This window comes from Protomyctophum parallelum (assembly GCF_964188405.1).
Source record: "Protomyctophum parallelum genome assembly, chromosome: 1".
NCBI lineage: Eukaryota > Metazoa > Chordata > Actinopteri > Myctophiformes > Myctophidae > Protomyctophum > Protomyctophum parallelum.
Genome location: NC_139697.1, coordinates 73974140 through 73994453, shown reverse-complemented (window position 1 = coordinate 73994453; position 20314 = coordinate 73974140). Strand labels below are relative to the sequence as shown.

Here is a 20314-nt window from a genome sequence, read left to right as displayed (position 1 = left end):
AGGGAAACACTGATACATTGCCTTGAACATCTCATCCAGGATTCAGCCGCGTGTACGTTGGGAGAGACATGAAACAAAAGGAGTGTTTAAAACGGAAATGAGACCCCTGGCTGACTTCTCTGCTCATTTTCATCTAGCGAGACTGACAAATGATGCTCAATGAATAGACTGCAATTGAATAACAACAAAATTCATATTACCTCCACTCCCAGAACCTGCCACTTTTTACTGTCGCTCATCCGTCCACAGAATTTGGGAGGATAGCCTTTAGTTTTTTATGCTCCACGGTCATGGAATCATGCACCACAAAGACATTAAACTGGAGCACTTCGTCCCTTTGGGTGCATTTAAAAGTGTTCTTCGATCGATAAAAACGGAGGCCTTGCAGCTGTTTTACTTTAGTTTTGTATCGATATTTAATTTGTGCGTTTGCTTTGTTTTGTATTGTATTTTAGGTTGTAATCCCTGCTTTAGAGATAACCATTCCAATGGGACTCATCCTACTATAAATGCACCACGTCTCTGTCTGCGTGCGTGTGTGTAATGCACGTAACTCGAGAACCGTTTGCCCCACCGACTTCACATTCGACACACGTGTTCCACACCCCCGCAGGGAGTGCATTGCCCGGTATCGAGTTGGTCGGACCCACGGTTCTCTAGAACCACCACAAAAGGCTCTGGTCAGGCTCTGCCAGTGGGCCTAATCAGCTTAAATCCCCTCACCTGTGCAATTTCAAGCCTCAGCCAATTGATTGCCATGGCAACCATACACCTGCCAATTGATTACTTAATCAGTCCACTTTTCACAGACAGTTTGCACTCTTCACACACAGGCAGACAGACAGACAGATACAGAGATCTCCATGTGGGACACAGACAGACAGTAAAAATGGGTGCTATCACTGCTATGACAACATGTATTGCATACTACAGACATCTCCATATACAGTATGGGCACAAAAGGGACACAGACAGTTAGTTAAAACGGGTGCTATGACAAGTTGACAACGGGTATTATTAGGTTCCCAAGTTGCATCGTTCCCAAGTAGGCCGGTGGCCGACGGGCATGTACAAGTCTAGTCTGGTTAAATTAAGGAGAAACAAAATATATTTTGCATTATTGCACACTAAGACAAGAATAATTTGAAGTTCCCGTCAGCTGATGTTGTGCTGCATGCCAGAGGACCTAAAACACTGATTCTCAAGCGGCTTATTGCCACTCTTGACCAGTAGGTGTCCTACCCCAGTGTGGTCTGGGGACCCCCAGGGATCCACAGTAAAGTGTATAGCAGTAAAGTGTATGGGGTTTATTGGATAGCCTACAGCTGAATTGTGTGTCTGAGTGACAGGAAACAGGGAGAGACAGGGGGAGTGACACGCCGCAAAGGCCCTCGGGCTCAGGAATCGAACCCGTGACTCGCTGTCAGACCGCATTAGACCATGTGTGTGGTATGCGTCTTAACCACTGGGTCATCAGAGCCCCAATTTTGGGGGGACCTTGACATGAAAAGGTTTAAAGAGCGACTGGCCTAAACAACCCGCTGCCGCTTGAGGGGAAGCGTTCCAGTGTGAGTTCATTCCACTGGCGTCCTGGACTGGAGCTCTGTGTGCTCACGTCATGCTGTTAGCTCATGTAATTGTCTCATGGAAATGTTGGAGGGCTGTTGTGCATCTGATGGGAATTGTTAAAGCCAATGGTTTAATAAGCTCCTTGAACCACAGAGGAAAGGCGCTTTCTTCTCTCCTTCTCTTCTTAGCTTTTGCCTCTGTCTGTCTGTCTATAACATTCAGTATAAGAGAGTGGGTGTGATTCCAAGTTGAAGAGGAAGCAAGCAATACCCTCATCAAACTAGAACTGACAAAATATACTAGTAAAATAGTAGATAGCCGTTTAGTGCAGGTAGGGCCAAGAGATTACAGTTACTTACGTAGCTGTGCAGTTACTGTAGCCAGGTAGGGCCATGATTAATGTAACAGGTTAGAGTTGAAATGAACATGTTGCTTTTCTTCATGCATAATCTGCAAGAGCTACTTAAAGATGTTGCAAGCTTCCTCCTCTTGCTGGTAAATCCTTGCTGTGCAGGATGGTCTGAGCATTTACGACGAGTACCAGCTGCAGGGTCATCAGCTGGGAGCCGTCCTTCCTTGATGTTTGGCCAGAAAATCTCCTGATGGTTGGGGCAGCGGTCAGGGACGTCTCCCTGACCTCTCCCTGCAGCTGGACTCTATGGACACTATGCATGCTACTATGTCTCTAGGTGGATACTAGGTATGGTCGTGAATAATGTAAAATATTAGTTTCCACTCTCTCCATGCAGTTGGGGCCGTGGCAAGTGTACAATCTATTATGTGCACTGTCTATGCATATATAACAGATGCTCTTATCCAGAGCAACTTACAAAGTGCAAGATCAGAGTAATGTTTGGTACTTTAATTATGATAAAGTAGCCTATTTCATTATTATGACTAGGGATTTGTTTTCCTTCTTACACCACATTGTCTGAAATGGGCTGCCATGTACGTGTACGCAATCTATAAAAATACATGATAAAAGTGACAAGAAGAGATATTGGGTAATGATATAATAGATGCAGTTACAGTTACTTCTCTATCTCTATGCAGGTGGACCACTCCACACATCTCAGATCCAAATAATATTGTACCTTTACTCCACTATATTTATTTGAAAACTTTAGTTACTACCGTAATTACTTTGTAGATGTTGATCATTTATTACAAGACATAGGGCCTACAGTGACCTGCACTTCGGGCCCTACATTTTGTCCATTTGAAAATAGCTGATCTACAAGCTCACAATGTGTCAATGTGGCACAATGTGTCTCACATTGTGAGCTTGTAGAGCTGCTATTTTCAAAATATTTGTATACATATGAATACATTTTGCATAACATTCTACTTGGATACCTTTGTACTTTCACTCAAGTACATTTTGAATTCCGGACTTTTACTTCTATGTCTTTCTACTATTGATACTTTTGCTTTTAAGTTAAAAAATAATTGAGTACTTTTTCCCACCACTGGTAATACAGTAATAGAGTACAGTTACAGTACAATACTCTTTCCAGGCAGGTATGATCAGAACGGGTAAAGAGGAGTACTTCATCGAGCCGATGGAGCGTGGCATGAGCAGGAGAGGAGAGCAGGAGGAGGAGGAGGAGGAGGAGGGGGGAGGAGGAGGAGGACGAGAGCACATCGTATATCGCTCCTCCGCTGTTATCAAGAAACAACCCACCGTCAATCCAACCCAAGCTGTCAATCCAACTGACGACTACTATCTGCAAGGTGAGTCATGCAAGCACTCGTGTGCGCATACACGCACACACACACACACACACACACGCATTTGCGCACGCACGCACGCGCGCACACACTCGCAAAGCGTTGCGGTGCGATTAGATGCATTGAAATCACGTGTAGGGGCGTGCACAGGTAGACACCAAGTGGTGCTAAAGCACCATGCCTTTTTGCCCTCATCTGGACAGCAATGTGCCCTCTCGTTGGTTAGTTTTTTGTACAGTTTGTTTTTGTTCATTTTATTGTGTATAGTGTGTGTAGTACGTGGCCCATGGGGACATTGATCAATTCTGGATTAAAAGCGTCTAATAAATTATTCATGGCCTAAAATCTATAAATCTCACACTAGTAAGGCAGCCGGCGGTTACACACGCCACACAAGGTGCCCTTTTTTCACTTGAGCACCTGCCCCTCAAAATGTCTGTGCACGCCACTGTAACTCTTAATAGCCCAACTCCTGAACCTAACCTCTAAATGCCTAATCCTAATCCTAACTCCAACCTGGATATTTTCAACCCTTTATCTTGTGAGAACCAGGACAATAACCTCAGTATGTACAGTTCTACTGTACTTGCAGGGATATTGTAAGTACACACACACACACACACACACACACACACACACACACACACACACACACACACACACACACACACACACACACACACACACACACACACACACACCATACGTGTGTACTTGGATTATAGGCTTGTGTTAATGGTGTTAATGAGTATTGTGTTCTCTATCGTATCAGAGACTATCTCTCCACCCAACATATTTCATATGTATGGGGAATGTCCCCACCTCACTTGTGACGTGGATACCTCTTTAAGACACACCAGTGCACTGGCACGCACGGGTATATAAGGCCCAGGTGGTGCGTGATTACACTGCTTTTTTGATCTCCACCGAGCAGTCCAAGACGTGGTCTCCTCAACGGAAGTGCAGAGCAAGTTATCAACAATAACTGCATTTTTTAGACTTTTTGAAAAGCAACTACTCACGAGTTCTGGCAGCCGGATTAATCCACTGCTGGAGGCAGGTTAGAGAGCTGGCGTGGATCGCTCCTCTCTGGATTGCTGTCACACAGCTCGTTTGTAGGTATAGCAAACAAAAACAGGGTAACACCAGCCAAAACACCGTTACAGGCGTATTGCTGACATAGTGTTAGTTTACGCGTCCTGTGGTGTAGCCTGTCTGTCGACCTGTGGGCAGGGACACAGACAGGACCATTGGCTCTGTAATCCTGTAAAGCAGCGGAATAATCGCACTATACGTTTGTATCACTGGCTTGGTGTCAGTTAACGCATCCGTGATGCATATTCCGTGGGCTGGAGTGGACCTGCGGTTGGCGCAGCGAAACATCAGCCCCGCTATAGGATCATTGGCTCTGTAATCCTGTAAAGCAGTGGAATAATCGCACTATACGTTTGTATCACTGGCTTGGTGTCAGTTAACGCATCCGTGATGCATATTCCGTGGGCGGGAGTGGACCTGCGTTTGGCGCAGCGAAACATCAGCCCCGCTATAGGCTTATCATTTAACACAGCACACTATACACTAGTGTATAGTATACAGGCGTATTGTCGCTGGGGCGGCTTCCGCGTCTTTGGTGCTGTGTTCTTTTGCTTCGCCTCGTGAGAGACAGAGCTCCCTGGGGTGTATTGCGGCTAAAGCCGTTCACACACCCTGGTGTAGACTGCGTGGTAGAACCCGTACGGACGGGGGAAGCCACGGAGCAAGCTTATCCTCCGAACCGTGGGTCCTGTCAGTCATAGACAGGACGAGCTAATTCCACAACAAACAAAGTTTGGTCTCCAGTGCACGGTGATATATCGTAGGGTAAATTGTTGCCTGGAAAGTCGAGGGAGACTCTCATAAATCCCTGTTCTAGTGGACCAAACAGTGGAAATTGGTATACGTATATACACTATATAATGCAAAACGTTTGGAGCAGAGTGTTTGTCTCCAACTCAAACACTCTGTGTCTCAGTGCAGCTAGGAAATTCAGGTGCAACCTCCTCCAGAGAGAGAGAGAGAGAGACTATAGAACTCAGCTGGCTGTTGTTTAGTTATTTTTCTATTTGGAAAGATCCCCATTAGCTGATGCCATGGCAGTCAGCTAGTCTTTGGGGTCCACATGAAACATGTTACCGAGAAAAAACAAAAAAAAAAACAACACATGAATATCAATATGTGACTGAGAGACAGCAGTGTAAATTGCACATAGGGTAAATTGTGCCCTCACTTCTCAAGCACATTACTATACTCCCCGTTTTTTGAGCATGTTTAAGCAATTAAATTTGTATATATTTAATATAACATATTAAAATAATAGTGTATATAGGTATTGAATTAAATGGAAACAGCAGGGGTTTCTCTGGGGCTGCGTGGGGCACATATGCCCACAGAGGATGGCCATGACCAGTGGGTGACCTGTGGGTTCCCTGGTCATGCTGATAGCAGCTCATGAAGATCCTGACTCCTGTATGTTTTTCTTCCTCTTGCCAGTTGAGGCTAGGAGGAATGAAGGAATCCGACGGCCATATAACACACTATACAGGGGTATTGCTGGCGGGGCGCCAGTTTACGCTCCTGTGGTGTAGCCTGTCTGTCGATCTGAGTGCAGTGACACAGACAGGACCAGTGGCCCGGTAATCCTTAAAGGCAGTGGAATACAACGCACTATATGGGTGTATTATTGGCATGGCGTCAATTCACGCATCCATGCTGCATATTCTGTGGGCTGGAGGGGACCTGCGAGTGCGCAGTGAATATAGTTGTGTATATTCGTACGTCTCTAAATGTTTTGATGAATTGAAGATGGTGGGCCCTATTGTAAACAAGTGTAATGCTTTATGGTATCGCCCACTCTCTGTTAACAGTATTTGTATTGAGTTGTACTCGAAATGTACTGTAATTCTGCAAGCTGTTAGTAAATCAGTAAATCAATCAATCAAAACAACAGCCCGGCCAGGCTATAGCATTAAAACGCACTATACAGGCGTATTGTCGCTGGGGCGACTTCCGCATCTGTAGTGCCGTGTTTTTGCCTCGCCTCGTGAGAGAGAGCTCACTTGAGTGTATTGCGGCTAAAGCCGTTCACGCACTCCGGTGTAGACTGCGTGGTAGAACCCGTGCGACGGGGGACGCCACGGAGCAAGCTCATCCTCCGAACCGTGGGTTCTGTCATAGACAGGATGAGCGTATGGCTGCCGTGGCAGTCAGCTTTCCGCGTTCAGGTGTAGTAGCGCACTATACAGTGTATAGGACGTGCTGAGTCTGCCAGGAGCAAGCCCTGAAATCACAGCCATTTGCACACTACTGTATATACGGCGTATTGCTGACCGTGTCAGCTCACGCGTCCGTGATGTAGTTTCGCCAATGTTGGCAACTCGAGTGTGCCGCGGCTGTCGGGCGGAATACTCTGTACGGTGTATCACGGCAAGGCCGTTCACGCACCTATAGGTGTAAACTTGCATGGTATAATCCGGTTACCGGTTCGAAACCACAAAGTAAGCTCCTTCTCATCCCGAGAATGCACTATGGCTATCTAGGCACAGCTAGTCAACACAGGGTTATTCTGTCACTGCTTCAGCACCGGCTTATATGTGGCACTTATGTGACCATTAGGGCCCGGACCTTATTGAGGAGCTGCAGCGACTGGCTTTCAGGCTCCCCAGGCAGTGGCAGCAGGCATGCTATTGATGCCCTTTGGTGAGGTGCCGTCTGTGGCAGCCCCAGGCCAAGCTGCGATAGGAGGACAAGCTCCCCCACGCTGCCTATTGAGCCACCGGCCATGTTTGGCCAAAAGGCCAGTGCTTTGCTACAGCATCCTAAGGAGGCTGTGGAGGTGCACAGGAGGTGCAGGAATGCTCCGGCAAGGCCATGAGTAGCCTGCCTCGGTCACCCCTCAGGCTGTGCAACCCCAGTCAGGTTTGGCAGTTCCAGGGACCTACGGGTCCGGTTACAGGCCAACCGGCAGGGTATGGCTAAAATGTGCTCGGCGGGCTAAGCCCATACCTCAGTCCTGACAGTTAAGGCCCCAGACCCCACCCGCTGTCTCTCGGGACAGCGGTTGTCCTGGAAGACAATTCAGGTGGACCCCTGGGTGGGTTCCACTATGTCTTCGGGAGGGTGGGGTGCTGCTTACAGCACTCCCGGCAAGGAAGGGCTGAGGGTCTTACAGGCCATCCTCCAAGGCGACTGGCTTGCCATGCTCGACCGGGGATGCTTATTCTCAGATCCCGGGTCTGACGCACTGACCGGCTTGTCTTAGATGACAGAACCTTCGAGTCCCGTGTCCTCCCATTCGGCATATGTCTAGCCCCCCGATTGGACATAGTCCTTGGCGGGAGGGCCTTTGCATCCTAAATTGGATAACTGAATGGTGTGTGCTCGCTCAGAGGTGCAGTGCCACAACAACGTGGCCAGGCACCTGCAGCACTTTGGGCACCTAGGCCGGCACCTCAACAAGAGGCCTTGCAGGCGTCAACTCTCACAGTCCGCAGCGCTCCTCGGCATGTGTTAGAGGGCAAAGCAGGGACTCTGTCCCTTGCTCTAGTGAGTCGGGCCACCCTCAGGTTGTGCCTCCGCCCCTTAGGGCTGAGGGCAATCATGGTGCACTTTGTGCCTCCGGCTCTTCTGAACATGCAGCCAGTGCATTATCTGTCATTCACAGTCATGCACTACGTGGGCGTATCGTTGACAGCGTCAGTTTACACGTTCCACGTTGTTCCAGCGAATTCACACTGCTGTTCACACAGCAGAATGTGACGAGACTGTCAGGGGTGAGCAGAACCACCATAAGGTTGTATTACGGCATGGCCGTTTAAACACCTGGGTGTAATTCTGTGTGTTGGAGACCGGTTGAGCTCCCTCCTCATCCAGAGGTAATCGTGTGGCTAGGCCAGGGATCTGGCAACATGGCGGGCCGCTGTCCCACACAAGGGCGACACAATAGTCACCCAGTTGGTCCTCATACCGTTCATCCCTCACACAATAGGCCAGCAGTCCCTCCTCGGGGAGTGGTATTGTCTGCCTTACGGCATGAGCCAATTAAGCCCGTGGAGACTTGGGCTGCAATGGCTTCTCACAGGACAGCATTCTTGCTGTTAGCACTGCAGTGTCAGCCACAAGAATGTCTCTGTCAGTGAGGGGTGCTGCCGCTTCCTACATGGCAATGCTTAGGTGTTGTCGCCATCAATCCCTGCATTTTGCCTACGGCCTGATCAGAGTGTGAGCCAGTCAGTCTATTGATTTTCACCCTTCCCACCCTCCTATAAGCAGGGTGGTGGAGCAGGGTAAATGGGCCTAACTGTCTTAGGCAGATAGTCTCCAAGACTGGACTTCACTCATTGGCTTGTGAAACAATCCAGCAGGCATATAGGTGGGCAGGCAGGCCAGCCCCAACGGGAACATGTGCACATTCCACACAAGGCCTCGCTGCCGCATGGGTTTACGGCGAGATGCCCTCCAATCTGAGTTTTGTGGGACAGCCTCTTGATCGATGCTGTCAGCATTTATCAGGTTCTACCATTATGTGGTATCAGTGTGGCATCCAGCACCCTTCTCACTGGGTGTGTGCTTAGCTCCGCAGCATAAACGCGATGGGAACTATGCACAAAAACGAAGGCCATCCACTTTTTACTTGTAAAACCGTGATGTGACATAAGGATCATTCCGGTTCAGAGAACAGGGCTTCAACAGTCAGCTGACCGAGTGTTCGGCAGGCTGACTTGAGCGGGAGCGCAGGCCCTGCAGACTGCAGTAACCTCGTTACAAAGAAAGGAAGAGCATTTCCTGAAGGGTGCCCTGAGGCCCAGAGGAGCTCAGGTTAGGGACCCAATCAGGCCCATCTGGGGTTAGCTCCGGAGGCTCTACGACCTTTAGTCAGTGAGCGTGACATGCTCAAGACAGCAGTCTTGTCGGTGTCACATCTGCAAGGAGAAATGGGGGAGTTGCGAGCTCTGTCAATCCATAATGAGCTCTGCAGGCCTATGCCGGATGATGGTATAGTCTTGCCCCAAACCGGCCTTTCTCCCCAATGTTTTCAAAAGGGCACGTCTCAATCAGGTGATTGAGCTCTGTCCTACCATCGTCATACAGACAGTAGACATACAGAGACGGAGTCGGTCCTCACTCTGCCCTATTGGAGCATTAGATTCGTATGCCAGGGCCACACAAGGCCCACAGAGTAACGAACCAGCTCTTTGAGTGCTTCAAGTGAGAGTGCATGGATCACAGAGGTTATCCAGCACACAAACAGGTAGGAGTACCAGTGCCGCCTGGAGGGCAGGCACACTCCACCTGGGGACGCTGTGGAAAGGTGCGTCTCTGACAGACCTGCACAGCGGCGACATAGTCTACTCCGTCTAATGTACATTCACCCGGTTATACCGGCTGAACATGCAGCATTCGCTCCCTTCGGGGAGTTGGTCTCGCATGCTACTCAGCGGTGGGTGTCATTGTCACCTTCACCAGTCAAGCCAGCCTTGCGTCTAGTGGGCTGGCTTGGGCGGCCCTTCACCCCTGTGGTCTCTGGCCTTAGCGTCTTGCAGGGCCGGGCTCTGGGTGGCGCCTAGCGCCTGAGCATTTGGCGGCGGATGGCGTCTGGCTGTCCGGCCGTTCCAGGGGTTGTAAATACATTACATTGAACATACATGATGAATCATTCCAAATTCAGTATGTGCTGGGTCGAAGCCCACTGGTGTTGTCTTTGGGGTTCTGGGACTGCTTCGCTTCCTCACGAGGTGTCTTACAGAGTTCCCCATACATATGAAATATGTTGGGTGGAGAGATAGTCTCTGATACGATAGAGAACGTGTGGTTACGTGGTAACCTATGTTCTCTGAGTGAAGAGACTATCTCTCCACCTCGATGTCGCTCAGAAGCGGTGTCGATCAAGTAAACCAGTGTAATCACGCACCACCTGGGCCTTATATACCCGTGCGTGCCAGTGCACTGGTGTGTCTTAAAGAGGTATCCACGTCACAAGTGAGGTGGGGACATTCCCCATACATATGAAATATGTTGGGTGGAGAGATAGTCTCTTCACTCAGAGAACATAGGTTACCACGTAACCACACGTTATGTATGGCTGCTACAGTGGACTAGTGTACAGAAACAATACAATTATAAATTATACTCTTCCTATAGTGTTGCTGGGTGTGTGTGTGTGTGTGTGTGTGTGTGTGTGTGTGTGTGTGTGTGTGTGTGTGTGCGTGTGCGACTGTGCGTGCGTATGGGGTTCCAACTGTATTTCCCACCTCCATGTTACTCACCCGCGTACTTTCATACTTGCGTTGCGCACGTGCACACTTCTAGGCGTGTACACACCCACACGTAATTTCTATTATCGCACGCATAAATGTAATTGATAATTTGGGTATCGTTTTTCTTCACACGAGCACAGGACACGGCCACAGAGATGCGCGGGTAAAACTATGCATGATAGATTTGATGCTGTTCACTTCAGTGCGTGCATGCTTGTGTGACATGTGTTTGTTATATTTTCACTCACACGATCACATGATAACAGGTATGTTATTGATACTGCTACATGCTGCGTGCATGCGTGCGTGCGTGCGTGCGTGCGTGCGTGCGTGCGTGCATGCATGAATTATGAGGCACATTAGAGATGATGAAACCGCCCGGGGTCCTTAGGAGTTCTTAAGGCGCTTTAACCCGTGCGCATGCGTGTGTGTGTGTGTGTGTGTGTGTGTGTGGTACTGGGTGGGCGTTCCTGACTTAACTACTCACATCTGTTTCTACTCATACAGTATATTAGCTGAACTGACAGTAACCCCTGAAGACACACACATAAACACACACACACACACACACACACACACACACACACACACACACACACACACACACACACACACACACACACACACACAGTCACACACACACACACACACACATGTATAGTACACACAAATCCATACTGTCATACACACAGACATACTGTATACAAATATACAAAGATACAATTACATATACAACACAATAACTACAGTAAACACCAAACCCTCATAAATCATATTATTCACAGATTCACAGATACTTTTACATTTATATATTATCCATCCACTGCTGTACTAATCTCATATAGCCTAATGATCAGAGATCTGTGGTGACATTTAAAATGCAATGTTGGCTAAAAAGAAAATCATGAATGAATGAATCAATCAATCAATAAATCGATCGATTGATCGATCAATCGATCAATCAATGCTTTTCTAAAACAATTCATAATCCCTAACCCTTTTTGGGAGTTTATCGTTTATTGTTATTATGTCACTATTTACCTTGACTAGTTATCTATTGACTATAGTTCATCTTATTCCAATCTTACACTTGGATAAGAGCGCTAAATGCCTAGATTGTAAATATTGTAGGTGTAGTAGTAGTGCTGGTTTTCCCACTGTTCTTCTAGCGCAGGTTTGTTATTTTTTTATTATTATGTTTTTTTCCTTAATATTTGTTTGCACATGATGGGATGTTTTTCAGTATAAAAGTGGTGGTACTAGGGTTTCATTGTTTGTGTGCGCCTCTACAGAGCAGGCGGTAGAGGATCGCACACACGCAGCCACACGAGCATGCACATGCACACACACACACACACACACACACACACACACACACACACACACACACACACACACACACGCACACATGCACACGCACACACATTGTGTGTGCAGTGCAGTGTGCAGTGCTCTGGGACTCCAGGGTTTGGTGGTGTTGGTGGTCACAGCTGATGTAACAGCAGTCACCCTCCCAGAGCCAGGTCACATCTGGGATAGACGTCTTCAGGTGTTCAGTCAGCCTGCCAACCTGCTCTTTTTTATCTGGACTTTAACCACTGTCAACCTGCCGTCCCTATTCTGGGCGCCACGCTATCTATCTATGCGCCATGCGTGAGTTGTAGATGAGGCTATTTAAGAGGTTAATAGACGTGTACTTAATTAATTTCAATAATTAATAGTTACTGTTTTGGTTCCTTGTGGATGGAAGTTAAAGAGGAAAGGATAAAAGGAGGAGGGAAAGGAGAGAAGGCAGGTATAGGAAAGAAGTAAGGAAAGACCGATCAAACAAACTCACAGACGAAAAGATGGACGGACGGACGGACGGACGGACGGACGGACGGACGGACGGATGGACGGACGGACAGACAGACAGACGAATGGTTGGATAGGCGGACGGGCAGAAAGACAGACGAATGGTTGGATAGGCGGACGGGCAGAAAGACAGACGAATGGTTGGATAGGCGGACGGGCAGAAAGACAGACGAATGGTTGGATGGACTGATGGACAAGACAGATCTGCTATCTGCGGACAGATAGACGGACTGACCGACGAACAGACTGACTGAATGATTGACAGAATGAAGGAAGAAGCGTTTTATTACAATTCACCAGTGACTAGAAACAGCAGCTTGTGTCAGGCAGCCAAGCAGCAAGCACATGTTAGCTGTTAAGCACCATAGCTGACTCCAGACCAGCGGATTGGCCCACAACTTGACTTTTGTCAAAACAAATGCATGCAATGCGAGAAATGACACGTTGACTTAGTGACTTTATCTTGGAGACAGACTCATTGAGCTTCAAATGAAGTCATCTTGAGGAATCAGCTGAGATGATCATCATTCAGCATGAGCTGCCTTGATGACAGAACAAAACAAGTTCGTAGCATGTAAAGATGACCTTAAATCTGTAAAAAAAAAAAAAAGAAGAAGAAGAAAAATTGGGCTGATGGCTAATTAAGTTTTCTATGTCTGTCTGTCTGTCTGTCTGTCTGTCTGTCTGTCTGTCTGTCTGTCTGTCTGTCTGTCTGTCTGTCTGTCTGTCTGTCTGTCTGTCTGTCTGTCTGTTGTTGTATCACTTTCTGTCAGTTTATTCTCCCCCCATTATTCCAGGAGACATGCCAGACGCATGAATGGATGGAATTGCGCGTGCGCGCGCACACACACACACACACACACACACACACACACACACACATGCACGCACAGACAATTCCTAAATGATTTGGTGCAGAGGTTATGTGCTCAAGTTTGGAGACCTCAACTGGAATGCAGGATGAGAGATAGAGAGAGAGAGAGAGAGAGAGAGAGAGGGGAGTCAGAGAGAAAAATGGACAGAAAAGGGGAGGTAGAATACAAGATATGAAGTGGAGACACAAACACACACACACACACACACACACACAGAGCAGCCAAGAAGAGGGGCTTTGGCAGCCAGCTGTTGCTACGTGGCAGAAATAAAGAGGAAAGTAGGGAGAGAGAGAAGAGAAGAGTCCAAACAGAACCAGAGAGAAGAGAAGAGTCCAAACAGAACCAGAGAGAAGCGAATAGTACAAACAGAACCAGAGAGAAGTGAAAACAGAGAACGGGCTGGTATTCACCAAAAACACTTATTATATTACCATACTTCCTTCCTTTACACTTCCGCTTCTCTCTGTTCTCCTGAAACCTTTTTTCTCTCACCACGGGGTTATCTGATATACAGTATAAACATACTGTACGTTATCTGATATATAAACATACTGTATGTGTGGTTATCTGATATATAAACATACTGTATGTGTATCTCTCACCACATGACGGCGTTATCTGATATTTAAACATACTGTATGTGTCAATGTGACCACATGGCGGGTTATCTGATATATAAACATACTGTATGTTATCTGATATATAAACATACTGTATGTTATCTGATATATAAACATACTGTATGTTATCTGATATATAAACATACTGTATGTTATCTGATATATAAACATACTGTATGTTATCTGATATATAAACATACTGTATGTTATCTGATATATAAACATACTGTATGTTATCTGATATATAAACATACTGTATGTTATCTGATATATAAACATACTGTATGTTATCTGATATATAAACATACTGTATGTTATCTGATATATAAACATACTGTATGTGTATCTGATATATAAACATACTGTATGTTATCTGATATATAAACATACTGTATGTTATCTGATATATAAACATACTGTATGTTATCTGATATATAAACATACTGTATGTTATCTGATATATAAACATACTGTATGTTATCTGATATATAAACATACTGTATGTTATCTGATATATAAACATACTGTATGTTATCTGATATATAAACATACTGTATGTTATCTGATATATAAACATACTGTATGTTATCTGATATATAAACATACTATATGTTATCTGATATATAAACATACTGTATGTTATCTGATATATAAACATACTGTATGTGTATCTGATATATAAACATACTGTATGTTATCTGATATATAAACATACTGTATGTTATCTGATATATAAACATACTGTATGTTATCTGATATATAAACATACTGTATGTTATCTGATATATAAACATACTGTATGTTATCTGATATATAAACATACTGTATGTTATCTGATATATAAACATACTGTATGTTATCTGATATATAAACATACTGTATGTTATCTGATATATAAACATACTGTATGTTATCTGATATATAAACATACTGTATGTTATCTGATATATAAACATACTGTATGTTATCTGATATATAAACATACTGTATGTTATCTGATATATAAACATACTGTATGTTATCTGATATATAAACATACTGTATGTTATCTGATATATAAACATACTGTATGTTATCTGATATATAAACATACTGTATGTTATCTGATATATAAACATACTGTATGTTATCTGATATATAAACATACTGTATGTTATCTGATATATAAACATACTATATGTTATCTGATATATAAACATACTATATGTTATCTGATATATAAACATACTATATGTTATCTGATATATAAACATACTGTATGTTATCTGATATATAAACATACTGTATGTTATCTGATATATAAACATACTGTATGTTATCTGATATATAAACATACTATATGTTATCTGATATATAAACATACTGTATGTTATCTGATATATAAACATACTGTATGTGTATCTGATATATAAACATACTGTATGTTATCTGATATATAAACATACTGTATGTTATCTGATATATAAACATACTGTATGTTATCTGATATATAAACATACTGTATGTGTCAATGTGTGTGTCCCCTCCTATGCCCAGCTTTGTGTGTGCGCGTGTGTGTACCCCATAGCGATGATTTGATTGGCTGAGCCACGGAATATAAAAAGTGAGGACAGGAAATTGAGGATGCCAAAAGTGATTGGCCGGAATGTGATGATGTATATGATGATGTATGAGAGCGCCCCTCACTTCACACGGGTGTGATCTTTGTTTTATGAATCGGTGGCTTTCAAAGTGGGGGTACAGTTTCACCACTTTAATTTTACTTTACCCCTATTTTATACTTAACTATTCAAACTTAGCTCTCCACAAACTCACAATGCGTCACGACTTTTAAGACAAAGGCGCTGACACAAAATATTGTCAAATGAGGGTTCGCGGCCAAATACAATCATTTTAGGGCTCCGGGTTCTTCTTTGAGAACCACTGTAATAAATCTTCAGAGAGGCCTGGGCCGTGGCTCAGCGGCTGGTAATCCAGTCTGGCAGTGTGCTGCAGGTTCAACTCCCGATCTCGACAGCCTTCACTGCATGTCACCCCCCATCTCTCTCCCCATTTCCTGTCAGCCTACTGTCTATCCCTCCATAAAAATATAAAGTAAAGGCGAAAGCCACAAAAAAACCATTTAAATAAATAAATATTCAGAGAAACTGTGGTCCCCTCTTAAAAACTATAGGATCAGGATGCCAGTCTCGTTACTACTGTAGATGTGTGTGTGTGTATATATATATATATATATATATATATATATATATATATATATACTGTATGTACCGGTATATTCATTGTCAATCGTTGCACCAAGAATGGTTTCCGAGAACAGAGAAGTAGACATCTGGTATATTTGCTGTAACGCCGTTGGGCAGGGACTTGCATCTATTATCTATGGAGGTGCAGTGAATTGTGGGAACAAATCCAGCTCTCTGCGCGTTGATTGCTGTGAACCCGGCGAGGTCAGGCCAGTCATACAGGAGGCTTCATTCAGAGTCCAGCGTCCAGAACCTGGTAGAGGCTCAGAGAAATGTCCTGCTATACCTGGCCTGCACATGCTTCTATTATAGTCTATCAGTACGTTTTAACAGCGGGCGACAGCCAGACCACTTTTCCGGAAGTGCATTACTTGTCAATGGGACCCGGCAACTACTGGCGATAGAGGCGATAGCAGGCCAACAGGAGAAAATAATTCATCTTTTGGGCGATTGGGCGTGTGCGTGTGCGTGTGCGTGCGTGCGTGTGATGACAGTTAATTTACAGTTCGTTTTACACAGCAACAGAATCAACTAAAACTAATATGTACACTTTCTTTCTTTCTCTCCAGGTTCTGTTCTAGGAGGTCTGTTGGACATCGAGGCACTGAGACAGAAGCAGAACTTTTCCGGTTCCGCGTTCCGGTCCGCCCGTTCCCGTCGCGAGGCAGAGGACAATGAACTGTTTAACATTGAGGTTGTTCTTCTAAACTAATCAACACTGAGCTTGTTCAATTTCATCTCAAGTGTTTAAATGCATCTTCATTTAAATATGTTATTGTACGGTGTGAAACAATACAGTCCAAAAAAAGCTCACTCATCTCCTCCTTATGTCTGTTTAATCCTGTAGGTGTTGCTGGGGGTGGACTATTCTATTTTACACTTTCACGGTCGAGAGAATATTCAGAAATACCTGCTGACGCTAATGAATATAGTAGGTGAAAACACACACATGCGCACACACACATACTGTACACATGCGCACACGCACATAGACTACACACACACTAATGCTATACGATAACAAACTAGATCATCTAATTTGTTTTCCTCCTGTCCACACTCCCTCCCTCCTTTGCTCCTCTCTCTCTCTCGCTCTCTCTCTCTCTCTCTCTCTCTCTCTCTCTCTCTGCCTCTTTTTCTTTTCCTCCATTCCATGATGTCTTTCAGGTGAATGAGATTTACCAGGATCGGACTCTGGGTGCCAATATCAACGTGGTTCTGGTCAGAATCGTCATGCTCAGTGCTACCATGGTACAAAAGCACTCTTCCATTGAGTGGTTCTCCAAGTGGGGTTCCAGGGGGTCCCCAGAACAATTAGGAAAAGTTGAATTATTTAAATTATTTCAGAGAGAGAGAGAGCGTATAAAAATGGCTATTCGGATAGTAGGTCTCACACGCTCCGCTGTTATCTCCCCACCCACTAGACAGTTACAGAATCCTTTATATGCCATGGACCCCCATAAGAGAAGATTTTATTTACGACTCTAGCAGTGATTCTCAACTCGTTTAATTTCAAGGACCCTCAGTTTGACATGCATTAGTTTACATTTAATGGCATTTCTATTTCTGAGACCCCCGCAATTTATATTGTAAAATCAATGTTAATTTAACTCTGAGAGTGTACAAATGGAACCTGGTACACTCTCAGAGTTACAGACCCATAAGGGTCCATTTGGTTCCTAACTATCATTTAGCTGGGGACCCCCTGGAACTCCCTCAATGACCCCTGGGGGTCCCCGCACCCCACTTTGGGAACCACTGCTTTAAATACATTCTGATGGCAATACTTTTGTACTTTTACTTTTACTTCTAACGGAGTATTTCTGCATTGCAGTATTGATACTTGTACTGGAGTAAAACTGTTCCCATGCACCACTGTTGCCTCCCCATGCATTAGTCTATGGAGCTGATTGAGCTGGGGAACCCGTCCCAGAGTCTGGAGAACGTCTGCCGCTGGGCCTTCCTGCAGCAGAAGCAGGACCCCGGGGACGCAGAGTACCACGACCACGCCATCTTCATCACCAGACAGGAGTTTGGACCTTCTGGCATGCAAGGTAGAGAAAAAACATTGTTTGTGCGTGCGTGTGATTTTGAGGTATTTGTACTTTACTTGAGTATTTCCAATACTTTTACTTCTACTCCTCTACATCTCAGAGGCAAATATTGTACATTTACTCCACTACATTTATTTGAAAACTTTAATTACTAGTTACTGTGATTATTATCACAAAACAATACAATACCGTAGTTCAGCCCTGTATACATTTCGGCCATTTTAAAATAGTGCTGATCTACAAGCTCATAATGATGCGACGCATTGTGAGCTTGTAGATCTGCTATTTTCAAAAGATTTTCATACATTTGAAACCTGGAAATGGGATCTTCTGCATAGTGAGTACTTTCTATTTGTGGTACTTTACTGTAAGTACATTTTGATGCCAATAGTTTTGTACTTTATACTCAACATTTGGAATTCCGGAATTTTACCTGTAACAGTAGTTATACATTGCAGTATATCTTTTCTACCACTGCATTTTTGTTAGGTTGGTTATTTATTCATGCAAAAGTCCAACTCTCTCTCTCTCTCTCTCTCTCTCTCTCTCTCTCTCTCTCTCTCTCTCTCTCTCTAGGCTATGCTCCAGTCACAGGTATGTGTCACCCTGTGCGGAGTTGCACTCTTAACCACGAAGATGGATTCTCCTCTGCGTTTGTGATCGCCCACGAAACTGGACACGTGTGAGAAACAGACACGCACACACACAGACCCCACCTCCCCCCGCCACGCATGCACGCACACGCACACGCGCGCACACACACACACACACACACACACACACACACACACACACACACACACACACACACACACACACACACACACACACACACACACACACACACAGACTCACACTCGTTTACATTACAATATCGATTGTCTTTTGTCACCTCTCCGTCTATCTGTCAGTCTATATATCTGCCTAATTGTCTGCCTAATTGTCTGTCTGTCTGTCTGTCTGTCTGTCTGTCTGTCTGTCTGTCTGTCTGTCTGTCTGTCTGTCTGTCTGTCTGTCTGTCTGTCTGTCTGTCTGTCTGTCTGTCTGTCTGTCTGTCTGTCTGTCTGTCTGTCTGTCTGTCTGTCTGTCTGTCTCCTGCCTGCCTGCCTGCCTGCCTGTCTGTCTGTGTGTGTGTGTGTGTCTAGGTTGGGGATGGAACATGACGGCCAGGGTAATGAGTGTGGCGATGAGGTTCCCATGGGGAGCATCATGGCTCCGTTGGTCCAGGCAGCGTTCCACCGTTACCATTGGTCGCGCTGCAGCGAACAGGAGCTCAACAGATACCTGCAGTAAGTGTCTTCTGTTACACCGACGTTGTAACCACAGGTGTCTTCGTCATCCTGTAGTCCACACGTGTTAAACACTATCGGTGGAACTCCTCAGGTGAAAAGAAGTGAATCTAAAGGTGCGTTCCCACTGCAAGATAACATAACTTTGTAGTGGTCAGTGTTGGTAGCGTTGGACTTTCCAACAGAGACGACGGAACACTTTGTTCGCAGCGCTCGATGCAACATCGCAGGAAGTCACATCTTTGCATTGAATTTGTATGTAATCGCGCCATTCAAACAAATATTTTATCTTACGATAAGAACACTCCTTCAGAGGAGGCATTAAAGGTATATTCAGTGATTTCACTCAAAAAACCTTAGGTTTCGTTTTTGTCTGGGACATAAGCCTTTCATCCAATCAGGATACAGAGCCAAAAACGAAACCTAAGGTTTTTTGACCCCCAGGGGTTAACTGGGGACAGGGAGGAACTCCTTATATGGTCAGCACACTCTATAGTAGAGAGGATTATCACAACAAAACAAAAAAATAAGTGATATTTGAATTAAGTGAAATCACTGAATATACCTTTAAGGGAATGCAAATGTCGCAGAGTAGCGTAATATCTCTCCTAAGCCAAGGAGGATTCTCTGTTGGCATAAGCGGTAGATGTTTGGCTTTTGACCTTCTTCAGACGGATTACCAGCACTCTCAGAAATGTCCGACAGGACTTCTATTTAGTTAGGCACGGGTAGCATAGCCTGAAAGACAAACGGGCTTCATTGCCTTCTTCAGCGCCAATGATTG

The 20314-nt window shown here is 45.0% G+C and overlaps 1 protein-coding gene across 2 annotated transcripts in view; it reads left to right on the top strand.

The window, feature by feature from the left end:
• Nucleotides 1-20314, top strand: part of LOC310870531 (A disintegrin and metalloproteinase with thrombospondin motifs 2-like) — a 69032-nt gene that overhangs the window by 23266 nt on the left and 25452 nt on the right. Inside the window, exons 3-9 of one of the 2 annotated variants that reach the window (XM_083781769.1) lie at nucleotides 3087-3303; nucleotides 16757-16881; nucleotides 17035-17118; nucleotides 17355-17438; nucleotides 18085-18241; nucleotides 18818-18923; nucleotides 19387-19530. In XM_083781769.1, the coding sequence (XP_083637895.1) occupies nucleotides 3087-3303; nucleotides 16757-16881; nucleotides 17035-17118; nucleotides 17355-17438; nucleotides 18085-18241; nucleotides 18818-18923; nucleotides 19387-19530 (917 nt within the window). The remainder of the gene's footprint in view (nucleotides 1-3086; nucleotides 3304-16756; nucleotides 16882-17034; nucleotides 17119-17354; nucleotides 17439-18084; nucleotides 18242-18817; nucleotides 18924-19386; nucleotides 19531-20314) is intronic. The other variant, XM_083781770.1, reaches the window with a different exon arrangement.